The following is a 22,657-nucleotide window of genomic DNA, read 5'->3' as shown; positions in this document are numbered from 1 at the left end:
TGAGATAATCAAATTTGCAGATGATACAAAATTGTTCAGAGTAGTTAAATCACAAGCAGATTGTGATAAATTGCAGGAAGACCTTGTAAGACTGGAAAATTGGGCATCGAAATAGATGAAATTTAATGTGGATAAATGCAAGGTGATGCATATAAGGAAAAATAACCCATTAATATAGTTACACAATGTTAGGTTCCATATTAGGTGCTACAACCCAAGAAAGATCTAGGCGTCATAGTGGATAACACATTAAAATCGTTGGTTCAGTGTGCTGCGGCAGTCAAAAAAGCAAACAGAATGTTGGGAATTATTAGAAAAGGAATGGTGAATAAAACGGAAAATGTCATAATGCCTCTGTATCGCTCCATGGTGAGACCGCACCTTGAATACTGTGTACAATTCTGATCGCCGCATCTCAAAAAAGATATAATTGCGATGGAGAAGGTACAGAGAAGGGCTACCAAAATGATAAGGGGAATGGAACAGCTTCCCTATGAGGAAAGACTAAAGAGGTTAGGACTTTTCAGCTTGGAGAAGAGACGGCTGAGGGGGGATATGATAGAGGTGTTTAAAATCATGACAGGTCTAGAACGAGTAGATGTGAATCGGTTATTTACTCTTTCGGATAATAGAAAGACTAGGGGGCATTCCATGAAGTTAGCATGTGGCACATTTAAAACTAATCGGAGAAAGTTCTTTTTTACTCAACGCACAATTGAACTCTGGAATTTGTTGCCAGAGGATGTGGTTAGTGCAGTTAGTATAGCTGTGTTTAAAAAAGGATTGGATAAGTTCTTGGAGGAGAAGTCCATTACCTGCTATTAATTAAGTTGACTTAGAAAATAGCCACTGCTATTACTAGCAATGGTAACATGGAATAGACTTAGTTTTTGGGTACTTGCCAGGTTCTTATGGCCTGGATTGGCCACTGTTGGAAACAGGATGTTTGGCTTGATGGACCCTTGGTCTGACCCAGTATGGCATGTTCTTATGTTCTTAGCCAAGAATAACTCTTGTACAGTAAAACTGGTGTTTACAATTATACAAGAAAATACAAAGAGAATACAAAGATAACATAAGAGAAACTAACCATCATCCAATAATGCAAACATCATAAATAAGAATAATATGGAGGCGGAACTGTAAGCGCAAATATTTAAGGCAAAATAAAGTAAGTTATGTACAACCAAGTGATGCCATTACCTAATTTCACTAACAGGCTGAGGCTTGAGGGGATATCTCTTGGGATCAGGCATCTATAAAGGCCCTAAGTTGTGCGGGCTCAAAGAAATTATAATTAACACCAGAATGCTTCACACAGCATTTACATGGATATTTAAGAGTGAAAATAGAAGGCCTTGGTAATTACTGGTAAGGCAGTCTCTGGTATTTTGAGGACTTGTTTCATATAATTTCAAAATAACTCCATCGGGGAGAGCATAAAAACAGGAAAGTTCAGGACCCTTAAATTATGGGCCCTGAGAGCATTTTCAACATTCTCTAGGCTTCTGTTGATGATATTGTCCGTTATTATCAAATTTTGCTTAACATTTTCAACCAAAGATACTTTATCCAATTCTTCAACCCTTTTTCCATAATTGGAAATTAGGTTATTATTCACAATAGCTTTGTTCCTAGTTTCTATTGTTACTGCGGACACATTTTTAATAGACATTTCGATTGAGTTTAAGATTGCCCATATCCCCTGTAATGTTATTTTTTCCAGAGTAGATATAGAAAAACCCGCTTTTAGGTGACCATCTCCCGCTTCCTCCTCAACGCTCACAATCCTTCCTTTACCTTCTGGTAATGATGGCTTCTCCTTCTTCCTAGCTGGCAACGGGGACTCCGGAGTTAAAGTTGCCAAAACTCTTTCCGGGCTTAATCCAACTGCTTCTCCCAGCCCGCAGGTCTCTCGCCGGCTCTCCTCCCGGTCTGCAAAATCTCCTTCGCTCAGGTCTAACGCCGAAGGGCTCCTCATTGCTTCCGAGGTTCCAGGAGGTAACGCGATGTTTCCCGGGTGAGCAGGTCTTCTTGGCTCTCCGGGGCTTAAGGTGATATCACGGGTCGGGGAGGCAGTGCGTGCTCCAGCACTGCAATCCCAGCGACCAAGCAATCTGGCATAGATGTAATGGCTCCCACAAAGAACCCCTCAATTTGAGGCTGTCGGGGGTCTAGGGAAGGCGATTCTTCTTTCGCCTCTCTCAGTCTCCCCTTTCTCTTAGTATGGGGCATTTTTTCTCCGTAAGAAAAAGGTAAAAGGTAAGAGCCTCTCTCTTCAGGAGTTCACTCCAATCTCACTTGGTGGCCATCTTGCCTCCAAGATTTTTTTTTTTTTTTTATAAACACAGCTACACTAGCTTCCTTAACCACATCCTCTGGCAATGAACTCTAGAAATTAGTTGTTTGTCGAGTGATAAAACATGCTACTTGCTAACTTCATGGAATGTCCCCTAGTCCTTTTATAATCCAAAAGACTAAATAACCGATTCACATTTACCCGTTGAAAGTCTTTTCACAATTTTGTAGACCTCTATTATATCCCACATCAGTCATCTCTTCTCCAAACTCAACAGCCCTAACCTCTTTAGCTTTTCCTCACAAGGGGGCAGTCCTATGCCCTTTATTTTGGTAGCCCTTCTCTATACTTTCTCCATTGCAATATCTTTTTTGAAATGTGGCAACCAGAACTGCACACAGTAGTCAAGATGCATTCTCACGATGGAGTGTACAGAGGCATTAGGACATCCTCCATTTTATTTGCCATTTTCTTCCTAAATTCTTAAAACTTTGCTTTTTTGACCGCCACAGCATAATGAGCCAATAATTTTTTGTCATCTGCAAATTTGATCACCTCACACATCGCACCCCTTTCTAGATCATTCATAAATACATAACAAGCACAGGTCTAAGTCAACTTTGACGAGGCACGTGGCTTTGCTTCGGGCTGCGTCAATGTGCTGGCTCCCAATGTTTTCGGCACATCATGCTTCAATAGAAGAGGTACCTCATGCCTTGGCTGCTGCTTCAACATTGAGTGTGTCAGGTGCCTTGACACCAAGTGTGTCGAGGGGTCCTTGGGTCGATGCTGCATCAATGATTTTGCCTTTTTGAGGGCACAGACGCTGCATGCGTCAAGTGCTTGAGGCCTCCCTGAGTTTTGATTTTTACACTGAGACCTCAATGTGAGTCAAAGCTGCCTCTCTAGTCGTTTCTATTCTTGGGTCCTGGAGTCGCTAGTGCCGAAGACTTACTTTTGCTCTTCCCAGATGTAAATGGAGAGCACCACTGGACATGGAGTTAGGCGGACACTCTTCCTGGCCAAGCACGTTGTATCCACAGTGACATAAATCCAGGGGGGGGGGGGGGGGGGGGAGAGGAAGGGCATGTGACCTGGACATGCGCTGGGCTCCAAGCAACTGCAGCAGTGGTCACACCCATCCATTAGCAACATGATTTGGCCACAAAAACAGCTCTTGAAGCCACTGGCAGCTCTTTTTGCCATCTTCTCATCTTTCTTTTTCCTCAATACACCTGAGCAGGAGAGTAGCACTGAAAGGTGATGTTTTGGGGCTCGCTGAGTGAGAGAAAGGAATTGCAGACAATGCCCAAAAATTTCGACACACACAAATCACTATCCATTCAGAGCGTGGACAAAAAAAAAAAAGGACTGAGGAGCTACACTGACAACACTCGTGTGGGAATTCCCACACATGCCCAGAGCTAAAAGCTCTATTAGCTTGTAGACGGTTCCGTCCAGTGCAGACAGCGGACACACTACAACAGATCATGGCTAGTTCAGACCTGCTTATCAACAGAAAAATCCAAGCACACTACACCTAGTGCTCTCTCTTGATCCAACTCTCTGGTCACACAATCAAAGAAACTAATCAAATTTGTCTGACAAGATCTACCTCTGATAAAACTATGCTGCCTCGAATTTTGCAATCCATTGGATTCCAGAACCATACTATCTTCTGTTTTAGCAGTGGGTCTATTAATTTGTTTGCCACAGAGGTAAGACTAACCAACCTGTAGTTCCCAGCTGCCTCCTTATTTCTATGTTTATGAAAAGGAACCACATCTGCCCATCTCCAGTTCTCTGGAACTACTCCAGACTCTAGAAAAGCATTGAAAAGATCAGCCAGTGCACCATATTTTCAGATGTATCTCATCTGGTCCCATCGCCTTATCTACTTTAAATTTTGTTAGCTCCTCACAAACACCCTTTTCTGAAAATCTATTTACTTTATATATAAAGTGCATGCAAAACTCAACTTGTTTTACTTCCTTGTTTTGGGTACATTCTTATAACATTTGACTCTAGATTTAATTTTGTAAAAAAAGAAAGAAAAGAAAACTCACCAAGGTCCAAGGAAGCCTGCATAGAAGACCACCCAATTCTGCACAACCCCTGATCGTGACAGGACACTTCATAATAGTATTTTCCTAAATAAAACAATAAAGTCAAAAAGTATATTCATAATGCTCACCTACAAGGAAAATTGTAGTTAGTTAACACAAGTCGATTGTTCTTTTGTAGATCATCGATTCAGATCCAGTAGTCCATATCAGATATGCAGATGTGAAAATGGAGATTATGTTGTTTAAGGCTGAAGACTATACTACTGCAGAAAGCCACTATCTCCTTTCCAGTGGGCCAATTGTTTATTATTCTGTGTCAAGGAGCATCCTAGTGGTTAGAGCAATGGGCTGTTAACGAGGGCTGCCAAGGTTCAAATCCCATTGCTACTCCTTGGCAAGTCACTTCACCCTCCACTGCCTCAAGTACAAGCTTACAGGTGAGTTTTCAAAGGAATCATGCAAGTGAAGGTAACATACTATTGTAGTAATTTTCAAAAGTCATTTATCCATATTAAGTGCACAACGCGGGTATTCAATAGCATATTAGCAATTTTCAAAAACCCACAACATAGGTAAAAGTGCATTTACACATTTAAAACTACTTTTGAAAATCAGGCCATAACATTATAAGCCCTCTTCAGATAGGAAAATATTTACATTATCTGAATGTAATCTGTGTTAAAGTGCCTGAAAGGCGGAATATAAGCCAAATAAAAAAAATACATTGCCAGTTTGCAATTTATTATAATATTTAGAATAGAAACACTATGAGAGTTCAATATAGAAAAGTCTGCTAAGTGAAAGACAATTGTGAAAATTGTGTATATTTTTACCTGTACATTCAGCAACACCTTTCCAGCTAAAAAGTACCACTGAATCTCTTGGTTAAATCTACGCACATAAATATTGTGTGGGTACACTTAAGGCCAGGTATTTGTGCATACGGTGTTATCTGAATAAATTTAGCAGAATAGCACACAAGATAATGCTGCTAGTTAAATTTTAAAAGCTCATCCTAGGACTTCCTCAATCTAGCTCCTTTTCTACCTGGCTAAATTTGTATTAGTAGTAATTTTACCTGCAAATATTTAGCCAGGTATAGGCGGGGAGAATTTTGAATGGGTTACCTGGTTAAAATCTAGTTTTATCCAGCAGATGCACACCGGAAATGTAGCATAAATAGCACACACAAATGAATCCCAAAATAATGTATGGCACTACAATATAAACTGTTCAATACATATAGTAATTGCTTTATTTGTTTGAAGGCCAACAGGAAAGAACACATGTTTAAACAATATACTCTTATTCCTACTCTTATTCTGAATTTTTTCAGAATAAGAGTATATTGGTTAAACATGTGTTCTTTCCTGTTGGCCTTTAAACAAATAAAGCAATTAATATATGTATTGAACAATTTATACTGTAGTGCCACACATTATTTTGGAATTCATAAAATCTGGTTTTAGCCAGGTAATTGCAGGAAGCAGGATGGTAGTCCTCACACATTGGTGAATCCCTAGCTACAGGCTGCTCCCCAACACAAAAAGGGGACCAACAGACACCTAAACAGGTGCCAACGGGCACAACACCACTGGTACTGTTGGTAACTGTGGGGGGGGAGACAGCTTGAACCCAAACAATGGGCCCTAGGTTGGGAGAATTGGGTTCTACACCTCAAACAGGTTCCGGAGGACAGACTGGCCAAACCTACTGTCATGTCAGTCATCCCTATCCAGACAGTAATGTGATGTGAATGTGTGGAGAGAACTACATGTCTCAGCCTTGCAGATCTCCATGGGAACTGCTCACAAGTGGGCAACTGACACGGCCATGGCTCTAAGGGAATGAATCTTGACATGAACCCCAAGATGCAGTCCTACCTGGGCACAATAGAAGGAGATGCAATCTTCTAGTCAATTGGATAGCGTCTGTTTAGCAACGGCAATGCCATACCTGTTTTTAATCAAAATAAAAAAATTGGGTGGATCGTCTATGGGCTGCTGTCCGCTCCAGACAGAAGGCTAAGGCTCGCTTGCAGTCCAAACTGTGCAGTGCTCGTTCACCTTGGTACGAGAATGGGGCCCGGAAAAGAAAATTGGCAGGACGATTGACTTGTTAAGATGGAAATCTGTCACCACCTTAGGCAAGAACTTAGGGTGCGTACGCAAGACCACCTTGTCATGCAAGGTGGAGCTCGCTGAACGTATGCGCTGATGTGACTGCCACCAAATATATGACCTTCCAGGTCAGGTACTTCAGGTCACAAGTGCACAACAGCTCAAAAGGAGCTTTCATCAGCTGAGCTAACACCATGTTGAGGTCCCAAGAGACAGCGGTAGGCCTTGGGGGAGGCTTCAATTGACAGGCCCCCACATGAAACTTACAACTATAGGCTGTACAGAGATGAGCGTACCATCTACATCATGATGGTATGCACAATTTCACAAAAATGAATCCTGATGGAGTTAGTTTAAGTAAGCCTCTGAAAGGTGTAGAAATAATCAAGTAGTTTTTGTGTGAGGCAAGAGAACAGATCTAGGGCCTTCTGCTCACACCACATGGAAAGCCTCCTCCACTTCAGTCTGTAGGACTTCCTAAAACAAGAATTTCTAGAAGCCACCAGGACTTGAGACACATCCTCAGAAAGATCAAGCGGCAGAAGGATCAACCTCTCAATATCCAGGGCCTAGAAGCTGGGATGCCGCAGCCTGCTTTGATCCTGCATGATGAGATCCGAGAAAAAAGTCCCCAGACTGTTCAGTTTCTGGATGGACAACTCCCGCAGGCGTGCTGAGGATCATAGTCATCCTGTCCTCACAACGCTTCAAGAGTTGGACATTAAGGGAATCTGAGGATACGCATACAGAAGACCCTTGCTCCAATGACAAACCAAGGCGTCTGAGGCTGGATTGCTGTCTGTCCTGGACAGGAGCAGAACCAAGGCAGGGGAGCGTGAACCGATTTACGTCTGGGCTCCCCCAGAGGTGGAATATCCAATTCGCTAGCACCTGGTCCAGGGACCACTCGAGGGGTCTGAAGGCTTGACGCAGCCTATCTGCCACCAAGTTCTCCATCATGGCCAGGTACATGATTGAGCACCATCCCGTAAGACAAGGTCCACCAGATCTGGATCGCTTCCTGGCACAGGATGTACGATCCAGTGTCTTCCTTTTCATTGACATACCACATGGCTACGTGGTTCTCTGTCTGGATCAGGACAACTTTGTTGGACAGTCTATCTCTGAAAGCCCATAGTGCAAAGCTGATTGCCCGGAGCTCCAGAAAGTTGATTTGATAACATTCCTTAGCAGGCCACAGTCCTTGGCTGCCAAACCCATCTACATGAGCTCCCCACCCCAGGGTAGATGCATCCAAGGTTAGCACAATTTGAGTAGGGATGCTCTAAAAGGAAATTTCCTGTTACAGAATGGAAAGTATCCGCCACCAGGACATAGTCTTTGAGAGACAGGGTTACTTGGATGCAATCCTGGAGGCTCTCAGTGGCCTGGAACCACTGATCTCAGGGTCCATTGGGCTCTGCACATGTGTAAGCGTGGTAGTGACATGAACGATCGCAGACATATGGCCCAATAGTCTCAACATGTGCCAGGCTGGCTCTGCTGCATGTCCATCAACCCTCAGACATGCCAGAAAGACCTGGCTTGAGCCATGTCTAGCAGGGCTCCGATGAAGTCCAACTGAAGTGACACACTAAGATGGGACTTTGGGTAGTTGAAAACGAACCCTAGTGACTCCAGCACCTGAATGATCAATGCCAGAGACATGCTCTTGACCAGCCAATCATCCAGATACACGAAAACATGCACTCCCAGTCTGCGGAGATATGCCGCCACTATGGCTAGGCATTTTGTGAAAATTTATGGGGCAGACACAATCCAGAATGACAATTCTGAGTACTGGAAGTGCTGTTTTCCCCACTACAAATCAGAGATACTTCCTGTTACTGGGGAAGATCTTGATATGGGTGTATGTGTCCTTTAGGATGAGGTATCATAGCCAGTCCCCCCTTTTGAAAAAAGGGGCTTGAGGTATCCAGGGAAAACATCTTGAACTTTTCTTTAAGAAACCTGTTCAAGGCCCTCAGGCCTAGAATGGGATGGAGTCCTATTCTCTTTGGAATCAGAAAGTATCTGGAGTAGAATCCCCACCCTCTTTGCCTTGGTGGTACAGGCTTGACTGCTCTGGAGAGAGAGGAGAACTCCGCTTGTAGCACCTCCTGATGTGCTACCAGCCCCCAATGTGGGCATGGAGGGCAATTTGGCAAGACCCTTAATAGATTTAATTGGTACCTCTGGCAGACGATGGACAAAACCCACTGGTCTGAAGTTACATTGGGCCACTGGTTCACAAAGATCCACAGCCTGCCCCTGATCGGATGATCCATCATCCCGGGTACGGGCAAATTGGTTACGCTCTCTGTAGCCCAGTCAAAACTCCATCCCCAGAGTTGACTGAGGAGTTGGCTGGGGCTTGGGAGCTCTCTGCTGCCTGGGAAGGCCACGGGAGCTCTGATGGTGATAACAGAAATCGAGGAGGCAGAGAATAGTATTTCTTTTGGCAAAGACTTCCTTGGCCCTGGCCTCGAAGACCTCCTGGATAAGGAGAACGGGTCCAAAGTACTGGCAGAGAATTGTTGGAAGGTTTCATGATGCTCCCGGAGTTAGGGTGCAGGATATTGTGGCCTATCTCCAAAAATATTCTCTCCAGTGCCCGACACATCAGCAAGTCATTCCTGTACCTCTGGTTGGAGATCCGAGGCCCACAGCCATGCCAGTCTGGGGCACTGATTCCCGCTACAGAGACCCTCGATGCTGTTTCAAAAACATCTTTGGTTACACGGATCTCATGTTTTCCGCACTCCAAACCCTTGTGCACCAGTGACATGAGTGTCTTGCTGCTGTTGAGGTACCTGCTTCCAGATGTCCCACGAGTATTGGCTCATGTAGACTGGTAGGCAGCAATGTGAGCAATAAGCATGGTGCCTTGGAACACCTTCCTCCCAAGAGCATCCATCGCTCTGTGGTCCTTCCCCCGGGGCACCAAGTAATAGGTCCAAGCACACTTGGCCCTCTTGAGAGATTTGACCACCGCTGACTGGCGAAGCAGCTCATGCATATCGCATACATCAGCCTTCTTAAATAGGAGCAGCAACACCTTAAGGATCTCGTGTACTGGGACCGCCATGATCTCCTTAGAAGGCTCCACGAACTGAAGGCGAAGTTTTCCAATAGGCAAAAGCCAAGTTTTTAAGAGCTCAAACAGCGAGGCTCATAGCTCCGAAAAAAAAAAAAAAAAAAAAAAGAGGCTGAACAGGAAACCCGCGTGCTTGGCATGCTCAATGTGCCTAGTCAAAGTTTCTAGAAACTCTGACATAAGTTTTCCGCATAGGGCTCCATCTGATGAGATCACCTTTGGTGAGGACTACCATCCTGCTTGTACTCAGAGAACATACTCTATACTATCTTTGTGAAAAAATAAATTAGACATCCCAAACCTAATTAAGGAAAAGAAAAGTCTTGAGTGCTTAAGTCTTCAGTCCCTTTATCAGATCAAACCCAAAATGAGCTCCGGTTCAAAAAAAACGACTTTTAACAGGTCATATAATAAAGTAAATAGAGCCCACTTGTGTCCAATCAAATTAACTCAGCTGCTTCAAATACAGTTTCTGTTGTATGAAGAATTTGAAAAAAAAACATTCAGAGCAAAGATTTGCCAAAAGAACTCAGAGGTCCATCATTGTAAAGTGAAAACAGCTTGGTACCACCAAGCTGTCTGGCTGAGACTCAGGAAAAACGTTGACTGCTCAACAATTTCAGGATTACTCCACAAACATCCCCTGGATGGAAGGGTGGCAAGAAGAAAGCTGCTGCTAAAGAAATGCCAGAAGATGTGCTACATAGCATTTGCAAACAAACACTTAGTGAACACTGCATTCATGACTGAGGTGGTTTTGCAGTCTGAAAGACCTAAGTGGAACTTTTGGGTCTCAATACTATATGATGTGTGTGGCATAAAACTACCACAGCAAATCATCCTGCTAACACCGTCCCTACAGTAAAGAATGGTACAGGCAGCATTATGTTTGCTGCAGCAAGGATAGGAAGGCTTGTGAAAAATCAAGGAAGAGATGGATGGTGCAAAGCACATACAGATCCTGGAAGAAAAATGTATTCTAGTATGCCATATACTTGGGATTGTGGCAAAGATTAACATTTTGGTAGGAAAATGTTCCTAAGCACAAAGCTAATGCAACAATGGATTGGGTCAGTAAGAACTGAATATCCAGCCAAAGCCCAGATCTGAGTTCAATAGAAAATGTGTTGCGATATTTGAAGACTGCAATCCAAAAACTATCCCCAGCCTATCTGATACAGCCTGAGCTCTTCTGCCAAGAAGAATGGGTAAAAATTGCACCATCCATTGTGCAAAGTTAGCAGACACATACTAAATGACTCATGGTGTGAAGACTTATGAAAACAAGACCTTTTGGCTTTTTATTCTATTCTTAATTACTTTGGAATATTTCTATAATTGTTCTTTCATGATTAAAGTATAGAGTATGTTGTGTAGCTCAGAGAAATCAATTCCTGCTTTAATGCATTTTGATTTGTATTTTTAGACTGTAGAATACGAAAAATGTACAAGTATATGGAGACTTTAAGGCTCTGCAGCTATTCTGAACACAAATTAACTACCACATGAGTTAATAAAGAAAAAAAATTAAATATGCAATATAGTAACTGTGTAGCTGCTAAGTTGTTTTAGAAGCAAACATCTCTGGTTTTACCTTTATTGACTCCTTTAGTTGACCTGCATCCATGCCACTCCTTTACCTCCCTGCTTTGGCAACAGATGCCATCTGAACCAATTGCTGGGAAAAAAGAAAAACATTATATAATATATTCATGTCTGGCGAGTCACACTTAAGATTTATTTCTGCTCAAACTAAACACTGCTCATTCTTATTTAATGATCACCATCATGTGTCATCTTTGTTATGAAGGTTAGCAAGTAAGGCGCACCAGTTCTATGTTCAGCTGTCCTCTATGTCACCCGTTTCCAAACTGTGCCTAGACTGCTCTCTGCTTTCTTCTATTTCTTTTGCCCACTATCGTGCCCTCCAGTACTAGAATAGCTGATGTTTATGATCATGCAAACAATGTTTAAACTAGTTAAGAGCTTAGTTGTAGCTTATAACATGTTCAAGATCCAAACGGGAATTTTATGAGATGGTATTTACTGTTTTCCAGTAAAAAATGTTTCACCTCCACACACTGACTCATTAAAAGTTTATTTTATTGCCCTTAGAAGCTAAAGCCGGAAAGAACTTCAAGAATTGAGAACTGGCACTATTTATACTTGAAGAAAAGTGTTATGGATTCGGTTGAACTGGATTAATTTAAGTGCTGCAGAAAAGGTGGGGGGGGGGGGGAGATGAATAGTAGATTGCAAATGTTTATGAATCTGTTTTTATTACTTTTCCAAATAGGAGCTCGAAACATTTTATACAAAAAAAATATTAAAAACTATAACATTTTATTTTTTTTGAATTGTAATCTAACTTTATATCCAAGGCATTCGAGTATAAATGAAAATAAAAGGACTTTTCCCCATTCCGTGCCTACGGAAATCTTTCTTGAAGAAGGTCCTTAGTGCTAGCAGGTGGCAACTCCTGTAGCAGGTATTAATATTCCCTGAAACCCACTTCTGCCTCAATCATGTGTACAACCTCTCCCACGTCCATAATCATCTTGATGGCATAAGAGAACAGAAGAGATCAACTCAGGTTTCAGCGTAGCAGTCAGTCCGACTATTGAAATACCATAGTAATGCACATTAATAATGCTATGCCAGCTTACCAAAAGCTGATCCTCTGTCGTATGGGTTCATCTGCCACTTGTTGAAAACTACAACAGAGACACAGAAAAGTAAAGGATGAAGAACCAAAGTTTAATTGTTTTATGAAGGCTAACACACCATGATGCCAAGACTTTAAAACTCAAAACACACTGCAGTGAAGTAAAGTACTGCACTCTCAGTAATGACATGTTTTACATCGAGATATTATACCAACCAACTTACTACCAATACAGGTTGAAATAAAATGTCCTAAAGCAGGTCTCAAATGTTACTCTAAAAAGAATTCCCTCTCATTACAACTATTTAAGAAACTATTACCCCAAAGTTACTTGCAAGATATCAATAAGTAGACAATGACTGCTGTGTTTTCCATCACAATTTCAATGCACTGAAAAATCCAGCACATGTCTTTACAAAAAGGTTTACATTAATTTAATGCAGGAAAATGCTAGATATCCAAATGATATGATGTAAGTCCAAAAAGGATCAGAAAGAAAAATGTACCTACTTGTGCCACCAGTCTTGACAGTGGCTTTGCCCTTTTTGCCTTCCTGATGGTCCTTGAGCGTTTCATAAACTATCTGAATGATCGGGATACTAAAAGCCTAAAATATAATACCATTATAAAAAATATTTTAAAATGCATGAGCTTGCCAAATTAAAATTTGTAAAAGAAATTCAAACAATATAAATAGGATAGAAATGAAGAGGTCTATATTCAAAGGGCTTTATCTAGGTAACTTCAATTACCCAGACCAAAAAAAAAAAAAAAAAATTCTAGACAAATATATTCCCACCCTTCTCCTCCTAAATTTTACCCTGGTAAAGAGAGGGAAGGCCGAGGGCATTCCAGACATGGTCTTATGTTTAGCTAAGTAACACCAATAATGAGCGATTTCCAAATTAAAAAAAAAAATCTCTGGTCAGAGAAACAGTTATCCGAGTAATTTTAGGCTAATATATTCAATGGAAGATTTGCCTGAGTAAGACCCACTTAATTTCTCACGGAAAGTAACCTTTGTAAACTCCTACTCCTCATGATGCTCAATATGGACCTCAATAATTTTAATAGGTTAAACTTCTTTGGAGCATTGACTTCCTGTACCTGCATATAATTTCTTGTGAATTGTCAGGGTATAAACCATTACTTAAAATACAAAAAAAAAAAAAATGCAAGCTTTCAGGACTAGTAAGGTCCCTAGATTGCCAAAAACAGGGACCTTAGGACTCTCTAAACTTGTATCCTCAAACATTTGTTAACCAGTAAAGAGCATTATATTTCCCCCAAATAAATAATTGGTTTTCCTTAAACATCTCAGACTTACTTTTATATAAAAGTTATCACGAAATAATTCAAAAGCCACCTAACAAATTTAGGGCCTGATTTACTGAAGCTTTTTTTCTCCCCCATTCTTTGTCTATGGGAGGGAGGGGGGGGGGGGAAGCTTAATAAACCAGGCTCTTGGCTGCTTATTTGCTTTTATGTATGTATGGCATGATTATTCTTTGAAAAAATAATAAAAGAAAATCACCAAACCAGGTATTATCTGAAATTCCTCACATGCAAAACTCAGTTATCTCATGAATGGAAATGGATTATTATAATTTGTTCTTTTAATATAAAAAAAAAAAAAGAAATTATGAAGGAACGGTTGTTAGTTTCATATAGATTTTACCACTGTCTCCAACCAAGGTAAATAGGATTATATGATATTTTTATAATCATTAACAACCACTTTCTCTACTAAATCTTTATTGAAAAGATTTTTTAGAAAGTTGTTTGTATAAATCTCAATGCTGCAGTCATTAAAACATTTAAACTGGTGAAAAATGCACTCTCACATAAAGTCACTCCAACTTCAAAACAAATATTTATAAGCTTCCTGACGGGGCCTCGTTTCAAAACAGAGTCCTTCATCGGAGGATGTTACTTATTTTTTTGAGATGAGCTGGAAAAATCTTCAAAATGTCGACAGAAATAACTAGGCACTAGTACCGTCATTTACAACAGGGGATGTGGTGATTATTCTTTGTACATAGCCAGGATTTGTTTTTAAGTATGTGTTCATTTGTTTATGAATTTTATTAATATAGTTTTGTAAGCAGCTTAGAATACGCAAATGTTGCTTACCTGTAACAGGTGTTCTCACAGGACAGCAGGTTGTTAGTCCTCACATATGGGTGACATCACAGGATGGAGCCCAATCACGGAACACTTCTGTCAAAGTTTCCAGAACTTTGACTGGCCCCTACTGGGCATGCCCAGCACGGCACTAACCCTGCAGCCAGCAGGGGTCCCCCTTCAGTCTTGTTTAAAAGCTACAGGCAGTGACGAAAAATAAAATAAGAAAACGTAACGAACCCAACACCACGGGGTGGCGGGCGGGTTTCGTGGACTAACATCCTGCTGTCCTGTGAGAACACCTGTTACAGGTAAGGAACATTTGTTTTCTCACAGGACAAGCAGGATGGTAGTCCTGTGAGGTACTGAGCTGAGGATGTCCGAGAAATGCACCAAATGTATCCAGGTGTGCAAGGCACTAGGAAAATATTTTGCCGAGGGTATCCTGAACTCTAACGGGCAGGCGGAAGGGTGTTGGTACGTCACGTTGTAAACAGGTTACGAAGGACAGACTGGCCGAAGATGGAATCTTGTCTTCCGGCTTTGTCCAAGCAATAGTGGGCTGCAAAGGTGTGGAGAAAACTCCAGGTGGCAGCCCTGCAAATGTCAGAAAGCAGCACCAATTGTAGGTGTGCTACTGAAGTCGCCATGGCCCTCACAGAGTGTGCTTTAACACAGTCTTGAAATAGAATGCCCACTTGCTGATAGCAAAAGGATATGCAGTCTGCTAACCAGGAGGAGAGAGTCTGCTTACCCAGAGGCTGCCCTAATTTGTTAGGATGGAAAGAGACGAACAATTGAGTGCTTTTCCTGTGGGCAGCTGTATGGTCTAGGTAGAACGCTAGAGCCCGTTTACAGTCAAGGGTATGCAGAGCCTGCTCTCCTGGGTTGGAATGGGGCCTGGAGAAAAACGTAGGTAGTATGATGGATTGATTTAGATGAAAATCCGAAACTACCTTGGGTAAGAATTTAGGTTGAGTGCGGAGTACTGCCCGGTCCTGCAGACATTTATTGTAAGGCGGATAGGCAACTAGGTCCTGTAATTCACTAACTCTGCGAGCTGAAGTGATTGCCAAAAGGAAAATCATTTTCCATGTGAGATATCTAAGTTCACAGGAGTGAAGAGACTCGAATGGTGGTTTCATGAGCCGACCCAAAACCAGGTTAAGGTCCCAAGAAGGGGACGGAGGACGCAGTGGAGGATTGAGGTGAAGCAAGCCTTTCAGAAAACGTGTTACAAGGGGTTGTGCTGATATAGGAACATCCCCGATACCTTTATGGAAGGTGGCTACCGCACTGACATGCATTCTGATGGAAGAAGTTTTTAGACCTGACTGATAAATGCCAGAGATAGTCCAAAAGCTTCGTGATTGGACAGGTAAAGGGGTCAAGGGACTAAGAAGAGCACCATGACGTGAACCTGTTCCATTTGTAAGAATAAGCTTTTCTCGTGGAAGGCTTCCATGAAGCAATCAAGACACGGGAAACTGGTTCAGAAAGGTTAAGTGCCTGAAGGATTATCCTTTCAACATCCATGCCGTCATGGACAAGGCGTGAAAATTGGCGGAAGCACCCATCATTTTGAGTAATCAGAAGCAGGTCCTTTCCCAAGGGAACAAGCCTATGAATGGAAAGATCCTGCAGTATTGGAAACCACACTTGGCGTGGCCAGTGCGGTGCTACCAGGATCATGGTTCCCTTGTCCTGACGTAACTTCACGAGAGTCTTCGAGAGAAGAGGAAGTGGAGGGAATGTGTAGAGTAGACCAGTTGCCCACGAGAGGGAGAATGTGTCTCTGGGCTGAGAGAGTGTTTGCTGCGAATGAGAGAGCAGACATTCTCTACTTTGCGGTTTTGAGGAGACGCAAAGAGGTCTATCTGAGGATATCCCCATTGTTGGAAGATGGAGTTCGCTACCGAGGGGGTTGAGAGACCACTCGTGAGGTTGAAAGATGCGACTCAGCTTGTCTGCCAACACATTGTTCACTCCCGGCAAGTAGGTGGCCCTGAGGTACATCGAATGGGAGAGAACTTCCGCCCATATCTGTGCAGCTTCCTGACACAGAAGGAAGGAGCCCGTGCCTCCCTGTTTGTTGATGTACCACATGGCCACCTGGCTGTCCATCTGGATCAGGATAACTTGATTTGAGAGGCAATCCTGAAATGCCCTGAGAGCATATCTGATTGCTCGAAGCTCCAGGAAATTTATTTGGTGTTTGGCTTCCTCTGGAGACCAAGAGCCACATGGACTCCCCATCCGAGGTTGGAAGCATCGGTGGTGAGAATTAATTGAGGGTCTGGAGCCTGAAAGGGCAAGCTGTGGAGGAGATTGATCAGATTTTTCCACCAGGCTAGAGACTGACGGAGTGAGTCTGTTATGTGGACAATGGTTGACAGGGGCTGAATGCTTTGAGTCCATTGAGACCGTAGAGTCTACTTCATGACTCTCATGGCCAGCCGGGCCATTGGTGTGACCTGAACTGAGGACACCATGTGTCCCAGGAGGATGAGAAAGTGGCGTGCAGTCGCAGAGGGCTGAGACTGCAGCTGGTGTGCAAGAGACACGAGAGTGAGGGCTCGCTGTCGAGCCAGGAAAGCCTTTGCCTGCAAGGTGTCCAAGTCTGCCCCAATGAACAAAAAGGTTTGAGATGGGACTAAGTAGGATTTGTCGTAGTTGATGAGAAATCCTAATGAAATTAGAGTGTGTAAGGTTAGATTGAGGGACGACAGAGCAGCTTGCTGAGTGGGAGCCCTGATTAACCAGTCGTCTAGATAGGGGTAGACGTGAACACCTTGGGTCCTGAGGAAGGCTGCAACTACTACGAGGCATTTTGTGAAGACTCGTGGCGCAGATGCTAGGCCGAATGGAAGCACTCGGTATTGATAGTGCTTGGGGCCTACTAGAAACCTCAGGTATTTGCGATGAGATGGAGTTATCGCAATATGAGTGTATGCGTCCTGGAGGTCCAGAGAGCAGAGCCAGTCTCCTCTTTGTAGAAGAGGAAGAAGTGAGCCTAAGGTTACTATCTTGAACTTCTCTCGCTGGAGGTACTTGTTGAGGGCCCGTAGGTACAGAATAGGACGAACGCTTCCCGATTTTTGGGGGATTAGAAAGTACCGGGAATAGAATCCTAGGCCATGCTGAGAGTAGGGTGCGGGTTCTATTGCCTTGGACTGGAGAAGGAGGGAGACCTCTTAATCCAGATGGATGAAGTGATTGGATGTGCTCCATGTCAGTAGAGGTGGGGAGTCCGGTGGCATGGAGAGAAAGTTCAGATGGTAACCCTGAGCAATTATCACCAGTATTCATTGGTCTGAGGTGATTGAGTGCCATATGTTGTGGAAGTGGCACAATCAACCTCCCACTGGTATGTGAGGCATTGGAAGCTGGCTGCTGCTCTCTAGGTGGAAGTCAAAAACCTGAAGCAGACCCTGGCTGAGGAGCTGCTTGCGGTTTTTGTTTACGTGTTTGATGAGACTGTGCTTTTTGAAAAGGTCTCGTGGCACGGGATCTGGTTGGTGGTGGGTAGGACTTCTTCGGGCGGAAAAATGACTTTTTAGAGTCCTTTCTGAAGGGCTGTTTAGAAGAATAGTCAGAAGGCATCAGTCTTAGGGTCTCGTGATGGTCCTTAAGTTCTGCCACCATCCTTTGAATCTGTTCGCCAAACAGATCATCTCCTACACGGGGCAGGTCGGATAACCTGTCTTGTACCTCAGGACGAAGGTCAGAAGACTTAAGCCAGGCCCACCTTCTCGCCGAAATAGCAGCTGCAGATACCCTTGTAGCAGTATCAAAGATATCATAAGATGATCTGATCTCATGCTTGCCTGCCTCAAAACCCTTTTTTACTAGGGTTTGGAGCTGATCTTGAAATTGCTGAGGCAGGGAGTCTGTCAAGTAGCCATCAGAGAATATTTAGATACTAATGATACTGCAGATATACCCCCGGTGATAATATGGGATTGCCTGAAAGTTGTTCTGAGGGGTCAACTAATTGCTCGGGCATATGTTAAGAAGTTGAGGGAAATGGATAGGAGAGAATTGCTTTCTCACTTAGCCCGATTAGAAGTGTCTCACAAGTTGACAGTTTCATCTTCTACTTTGCACCAGATGGAAACATGTAGATCCAAGATGGCAGAATTAGATACTGACCTAATAGCTCATTATCTGGATCTAGCACATCAAAGATACTATGAGGGTGGGAAAGCAGAGTTGCTTACCTGTAACAGGTGTTCTCCGAGGACAGCAGGATGTTAGTCCTCACAACTGGGTGACATCGGATAGAGCCCGGCACCGAAAGTTTGTGTCAAAGTTTCTAGAAAATGACAGGCACACTGAGCATACCCAGCATGCTGCTAACCACGTGTCCATGTGGGGTCCCTTTTCAGGCTTATAAGAGTTTGCGAAAAGTGAAAATAAAAATACTGCAAGAAAAAACTCTGTGGGAGGCAGGCGGGTTCTGTGAGGACCAACATCCTGCTATCCTTGGAGAACACCTGTTACAGCTAAGCAAATCTGCTTTCTTCAAGGACAAGCAGGATGGTAGTCCTCACAACTGGGTGATTAAGTAGCTTCAGGCCTCTCCGAATATGAGCAGCAAAGAACATGTGCCAATGAGCACAACAACTGCAGCTGCAACAACTAGAGGAGCAGGCCGGCACCCAAGAAAGGGGACACGGAGGGAGAGTTGGGAGTTTATGGCTGAAGAGGTTCCAGACAATGGAGCGCCCAAAACGAGAAGCCGACAATCCTTGTCTAGGCAGTAATGAGAGGCAAAAGTGTGGAGGGAACTCCAAGGTGCCTCTCTGCAGATTTCATGGATGGGAACCGCCCACAAGTGTGCCGCTGAGCTAGACATGGCCCATGACAGAGTGAGCCCTGACATGGCCATCAAAGTTGCAGACCTGCCTGCTTGTAGCAGAAGGTAATGCAATCGGCCAGCCAATGGGACAGCGTCTGTTTGGAGACAGCAACACCCAATCTGTTCCTGTCAAACGAGACAAACAGCTGAGTGGAGTTGTGATGGGGAAATGTCCATTCCAGTTAGAAGGCGAGCTCCCTCTTACAGTCCAAGGTGTGGAGAGCACATTCACCACGGCGAGTGAGGCCTTAGGAAAAACAGCAGCAGCACAATCGACTGGTTGAGGTGGAACTCCGAAACCACTTTGGGTAGGAATTTGGAGTGTGTATGCAGGACCACCTTGTTATAATAGAACTTCGTGTAAGGCGGGTATAACACCAGCGCCTGCAGTTCACCTACCCTGTGAGTCGACGTGACTGCCACTAAGAAAAGCACTTTCCAAGAAAGATACTTCAGGTCACAAGATCGCAACAGCTCAAACGGGGGTTTCATGAGTTGAGAGATAACCACGTTAAGATCCCAGGAAACTGCTGGGGACGAGTGAGAGGTTTCAATTAAAGTATACCCTTCATGAACCAGCCCACAAGCAGATGGCAAGAAATTGCAGAACCATCTGCTCCCTGATGGTATGCCCCTATGGCGCTAAGGTGCACCCTCACTGAAGTGGTCTGCAGACCAGAGTCAAAAAGAGACAACAGGTAGTCCAGAAGAGCAGAGGGGGAGCAAGTGAAGGGATCTAAGCCATGACCCTCGCACCAGGAGAACAGTTTCCACATCAGATTATAGGATTTTCTGGTGAAAGGTTTCCTGGACTCCAGAAGAATACGAGTCACCTCCTCAGACAGGCCAAGGGTCTCTACCATCACCCTGTCAACATCCAAGCCGTGAGGGCCAGGGTCCGCAGGTTTGTGTGACGGAGCCTGCCCTGGTCCTGAGTGATGAGGTTCTGTGCTGTTCCCAGACTGATTGGGGGATGCACCACCAGCTCCCGGAGGGTTGGAAACCAAACCTGACAGGGCCAGGAGGGAGTGATCAGGATCATGGAGCCTTGATCCTGTTGCAACTTCTGGAGATGAGAGGAAGGGGCAGCTAAGTCTACAGTAAGCCCATCCCCAGTGAATCAAGAATGCGTTCGCTATCAACTAGTTGCCCCTCCTGCCGAGGGAGCAAAAATGTCAGACTCTCCTGTTTTCTGTGGAGGCGAACAGATCTTTGTCCGGGGGTTCCCCAACAGCTGAAGAGGCAGTTCGCTAACTCCTAACTGAGGGACCACTCGTGCAGCCTGAACATCCGACTCAGGGCATCGGTTAGGAAGTTTCCACTGCCGGAGGCTACACTGGCATAACTCTCTAGGCATTGTCGATGGCCTATGTCCAGACCTGGACTGCCTCCAATTCCTCCAAAGAAGATAGGGAGGCTTCCCCTTCCCAGGGATTGTAGGAGGTGCTTCCTCCTTGCTGTGACCCCTCTGGGGATGTGGGAGGATGAAGGCTCATCTGGATGCTTGGCCTGGTCCTCAACAGCATCGGGAATTCTCAAGGGATCCAATGGCGCCATCGGTATCAGGGGCACAGAGGGAATCTGTGGTATTGACCCTGAGGGCCCTGGGAGAACTGGATGGTGAAGAATCACTGTGAGCCTCCAGCCCACCATCGAGCCTGATGGCCTGTCCTCCTCCGAGTTGCTCACCGGTATGGGGGCTGGTGGCAATAGCAGCGGTGTACCCAGAGGCCTCTGAGGGGCTTGTGGCACTGTTGCAGCTGCGTGAATAACATAGCAAGCAGCATAACGAACTGTTCCAGCAATGGTGCAAGCACCAGCAGAGCAGGCTCCTGCGGCGGAGGCGGTACCTAGGGAACCGGAGGTTCCAGGCCCTGCCGACCACCATCCACACCTGCCTTTCTAGCTCCTCGAATGCCTGTGAGGAAAACACTGTCTGAGGAGAAGCCTCCAGTTGGATGGGAACTGATCCCTCCACCGGTGCAGGCCGCCTGGAGGCATCAGTGGAGTCTGAGGGGATGATGTCCTCCCCTTCAACCACTTCGTGAGAGGCATGGAGGTCAATGCCGTCTCACGGTCCAGCTTGGAAGAAGAGGAGGATCAATGTAGATGCTACCTGGACTTCTCTCGGCGATCTCAGTGATCCTTCCCCAAAGCTGATGGAGACATCAAGGAGCCCGACCGAGAGGGGGTGAAAGACAACGGGCGGTCTCCTGCGCCAATTTCGGGACCGGGCCCGAAAGGAGGAGGGGGGGGGGGGGGGGAGATCCCAGGGGCGCCAAAGCCAAGGCCTCCTTACCGAGTGGGGTGGAGGTCCCCAACTCTGAGGACATCTCCGAACGTTTGGCCCCTAACAATTTTTCCATTTTGTCGAGGTGGATCCTGCAACCATTTGGGGTCATCTGGGCACAAAGATCACAAACGCGGACATCGTGGGAGGCCTCCAGGCAAAGGACACAGACGTCATGGGGGTTTGTGAGGGACATAGTCCGGGGGCACTGGCGCAAGCTGGACGATGTCATTGGGAAAAGAACGTGACGCACAGTTGATGGTTGGCAGGTATCGGAGGAAGTGCCATCGGCAATCAAGTACGATGACCCGAGAAAGCTTACTGATCTCCGAATGAGAGGATGAGAGACCCTATGGGGGTTTGTGAGGGACATAGTCCGGGGGCACTGGCGCAAGCTGGACGATGTCATTGGGAAAAGAATGTGACGCACAGTTGATGGTTGGCAGGTATCGGAGGAAGTGCCATCGGAAATCAAGTACGATGACCCGAGAAAGCTTACTGATCTCCGAATGAGAGGGTGGGGGACCCTATGGGACGCGCTGGAAGCAATAGAAACTTTTAGCAAAAAAGAAGCGCAAGCTCCTGAACTGCATAGCAACCACTTTTTGGAAAAGAAGAGACTGAAGAGGGACCCAGGGTGGACACGTGGTTAGCAGCATGCTGGGCATGCTCAGTGTGCCTGTCAAAGTTTCTAGAAACTCCGACAAGTTTTCTGTGCTGGGCTCCATCAGATGACGTCACCCAGTTGCGAAGACTACCATACTGCTTGTCTTTTGAGAATAAGGCAGGCAAAATATTGGCAAAATAAACTAAAAGTGAGGGCTACCCAAAATTAACGTGGTTAAAATTAAAGATGAAGCTGGCACTATGCTTACTACAAACTCTTGAGATTAGCCAGTGGTTTCTTAGATTTTACTCAGCCCTTTACAGCGCTGCCTCCAATATTAAGTGCTCAGAAATCGATTATTATTATTTTTTTTTTTTTATGTTTAAACATTTTTATTGAATTTTGATAACAATAACAACAACTGTGCTAGGAAGAGCTGGACACTTCGCTCTTCCCAGCCCTGAACAACAAAAACAAGACATGTGCCAACACTCGACTGATCACCCTCCCCTCCCCACCACAGACAAG

The 22,657-nt window shown here is 44.6% G+C and overlaps 1 protein-coding gene across 1 annotated transcript in view; it reads right to left on the bottom strand.

Annotated features, from left to right (window-relative positions):
• Positions 1-22,657, bottom strand: part of DDX1 (DEAD-box helicase 1) — a 175,981-nt gene that overhangs the window by 94,366 nt on the left and 58,958 nt on the right. The window contains exons 5-8 of the mRNA XM_029595927.1: positions 12,758-12,854; positions 12,249-12,296; positions 11,177-11,260; positions 4,366-4,449 (exon numbers count right to left, since the gene is read on the bottom strand). Coding sequence (XP_029451787.1) covers positions 4,366-4,449; positions 11,177-11,260; positions 12,249-12,296; positions 12,758-12,854 — 313 coding nt within the window. The remainder of the gene's footprint in view (positions 1-4,365; positions 4,450-11,176; positions 11,261-12,248; positions 12,297-12,757; positions 12,855-22,657) is intronic.

The sequence above is a fragment of the Rhinatrema bivittatum genome, chromosome 3 (assembly GCF_901001135.1).
Source record: "Rhinatrema bivittatum chromosome 3, aRhiBiv1.1, whole genome shotgun sequence".
Lineage (NCBI taxonomy): Eukaryota > Metazoa > Chordata > Amphibia > Gymnophiona > Rhinatrematidae > Rhinatrema > Rhinatrema bivittatum.
Note: the sequence above shows the minus strand (reverse complement) of the source record. Positions and strands in the feature narration are given on the sequence as shown.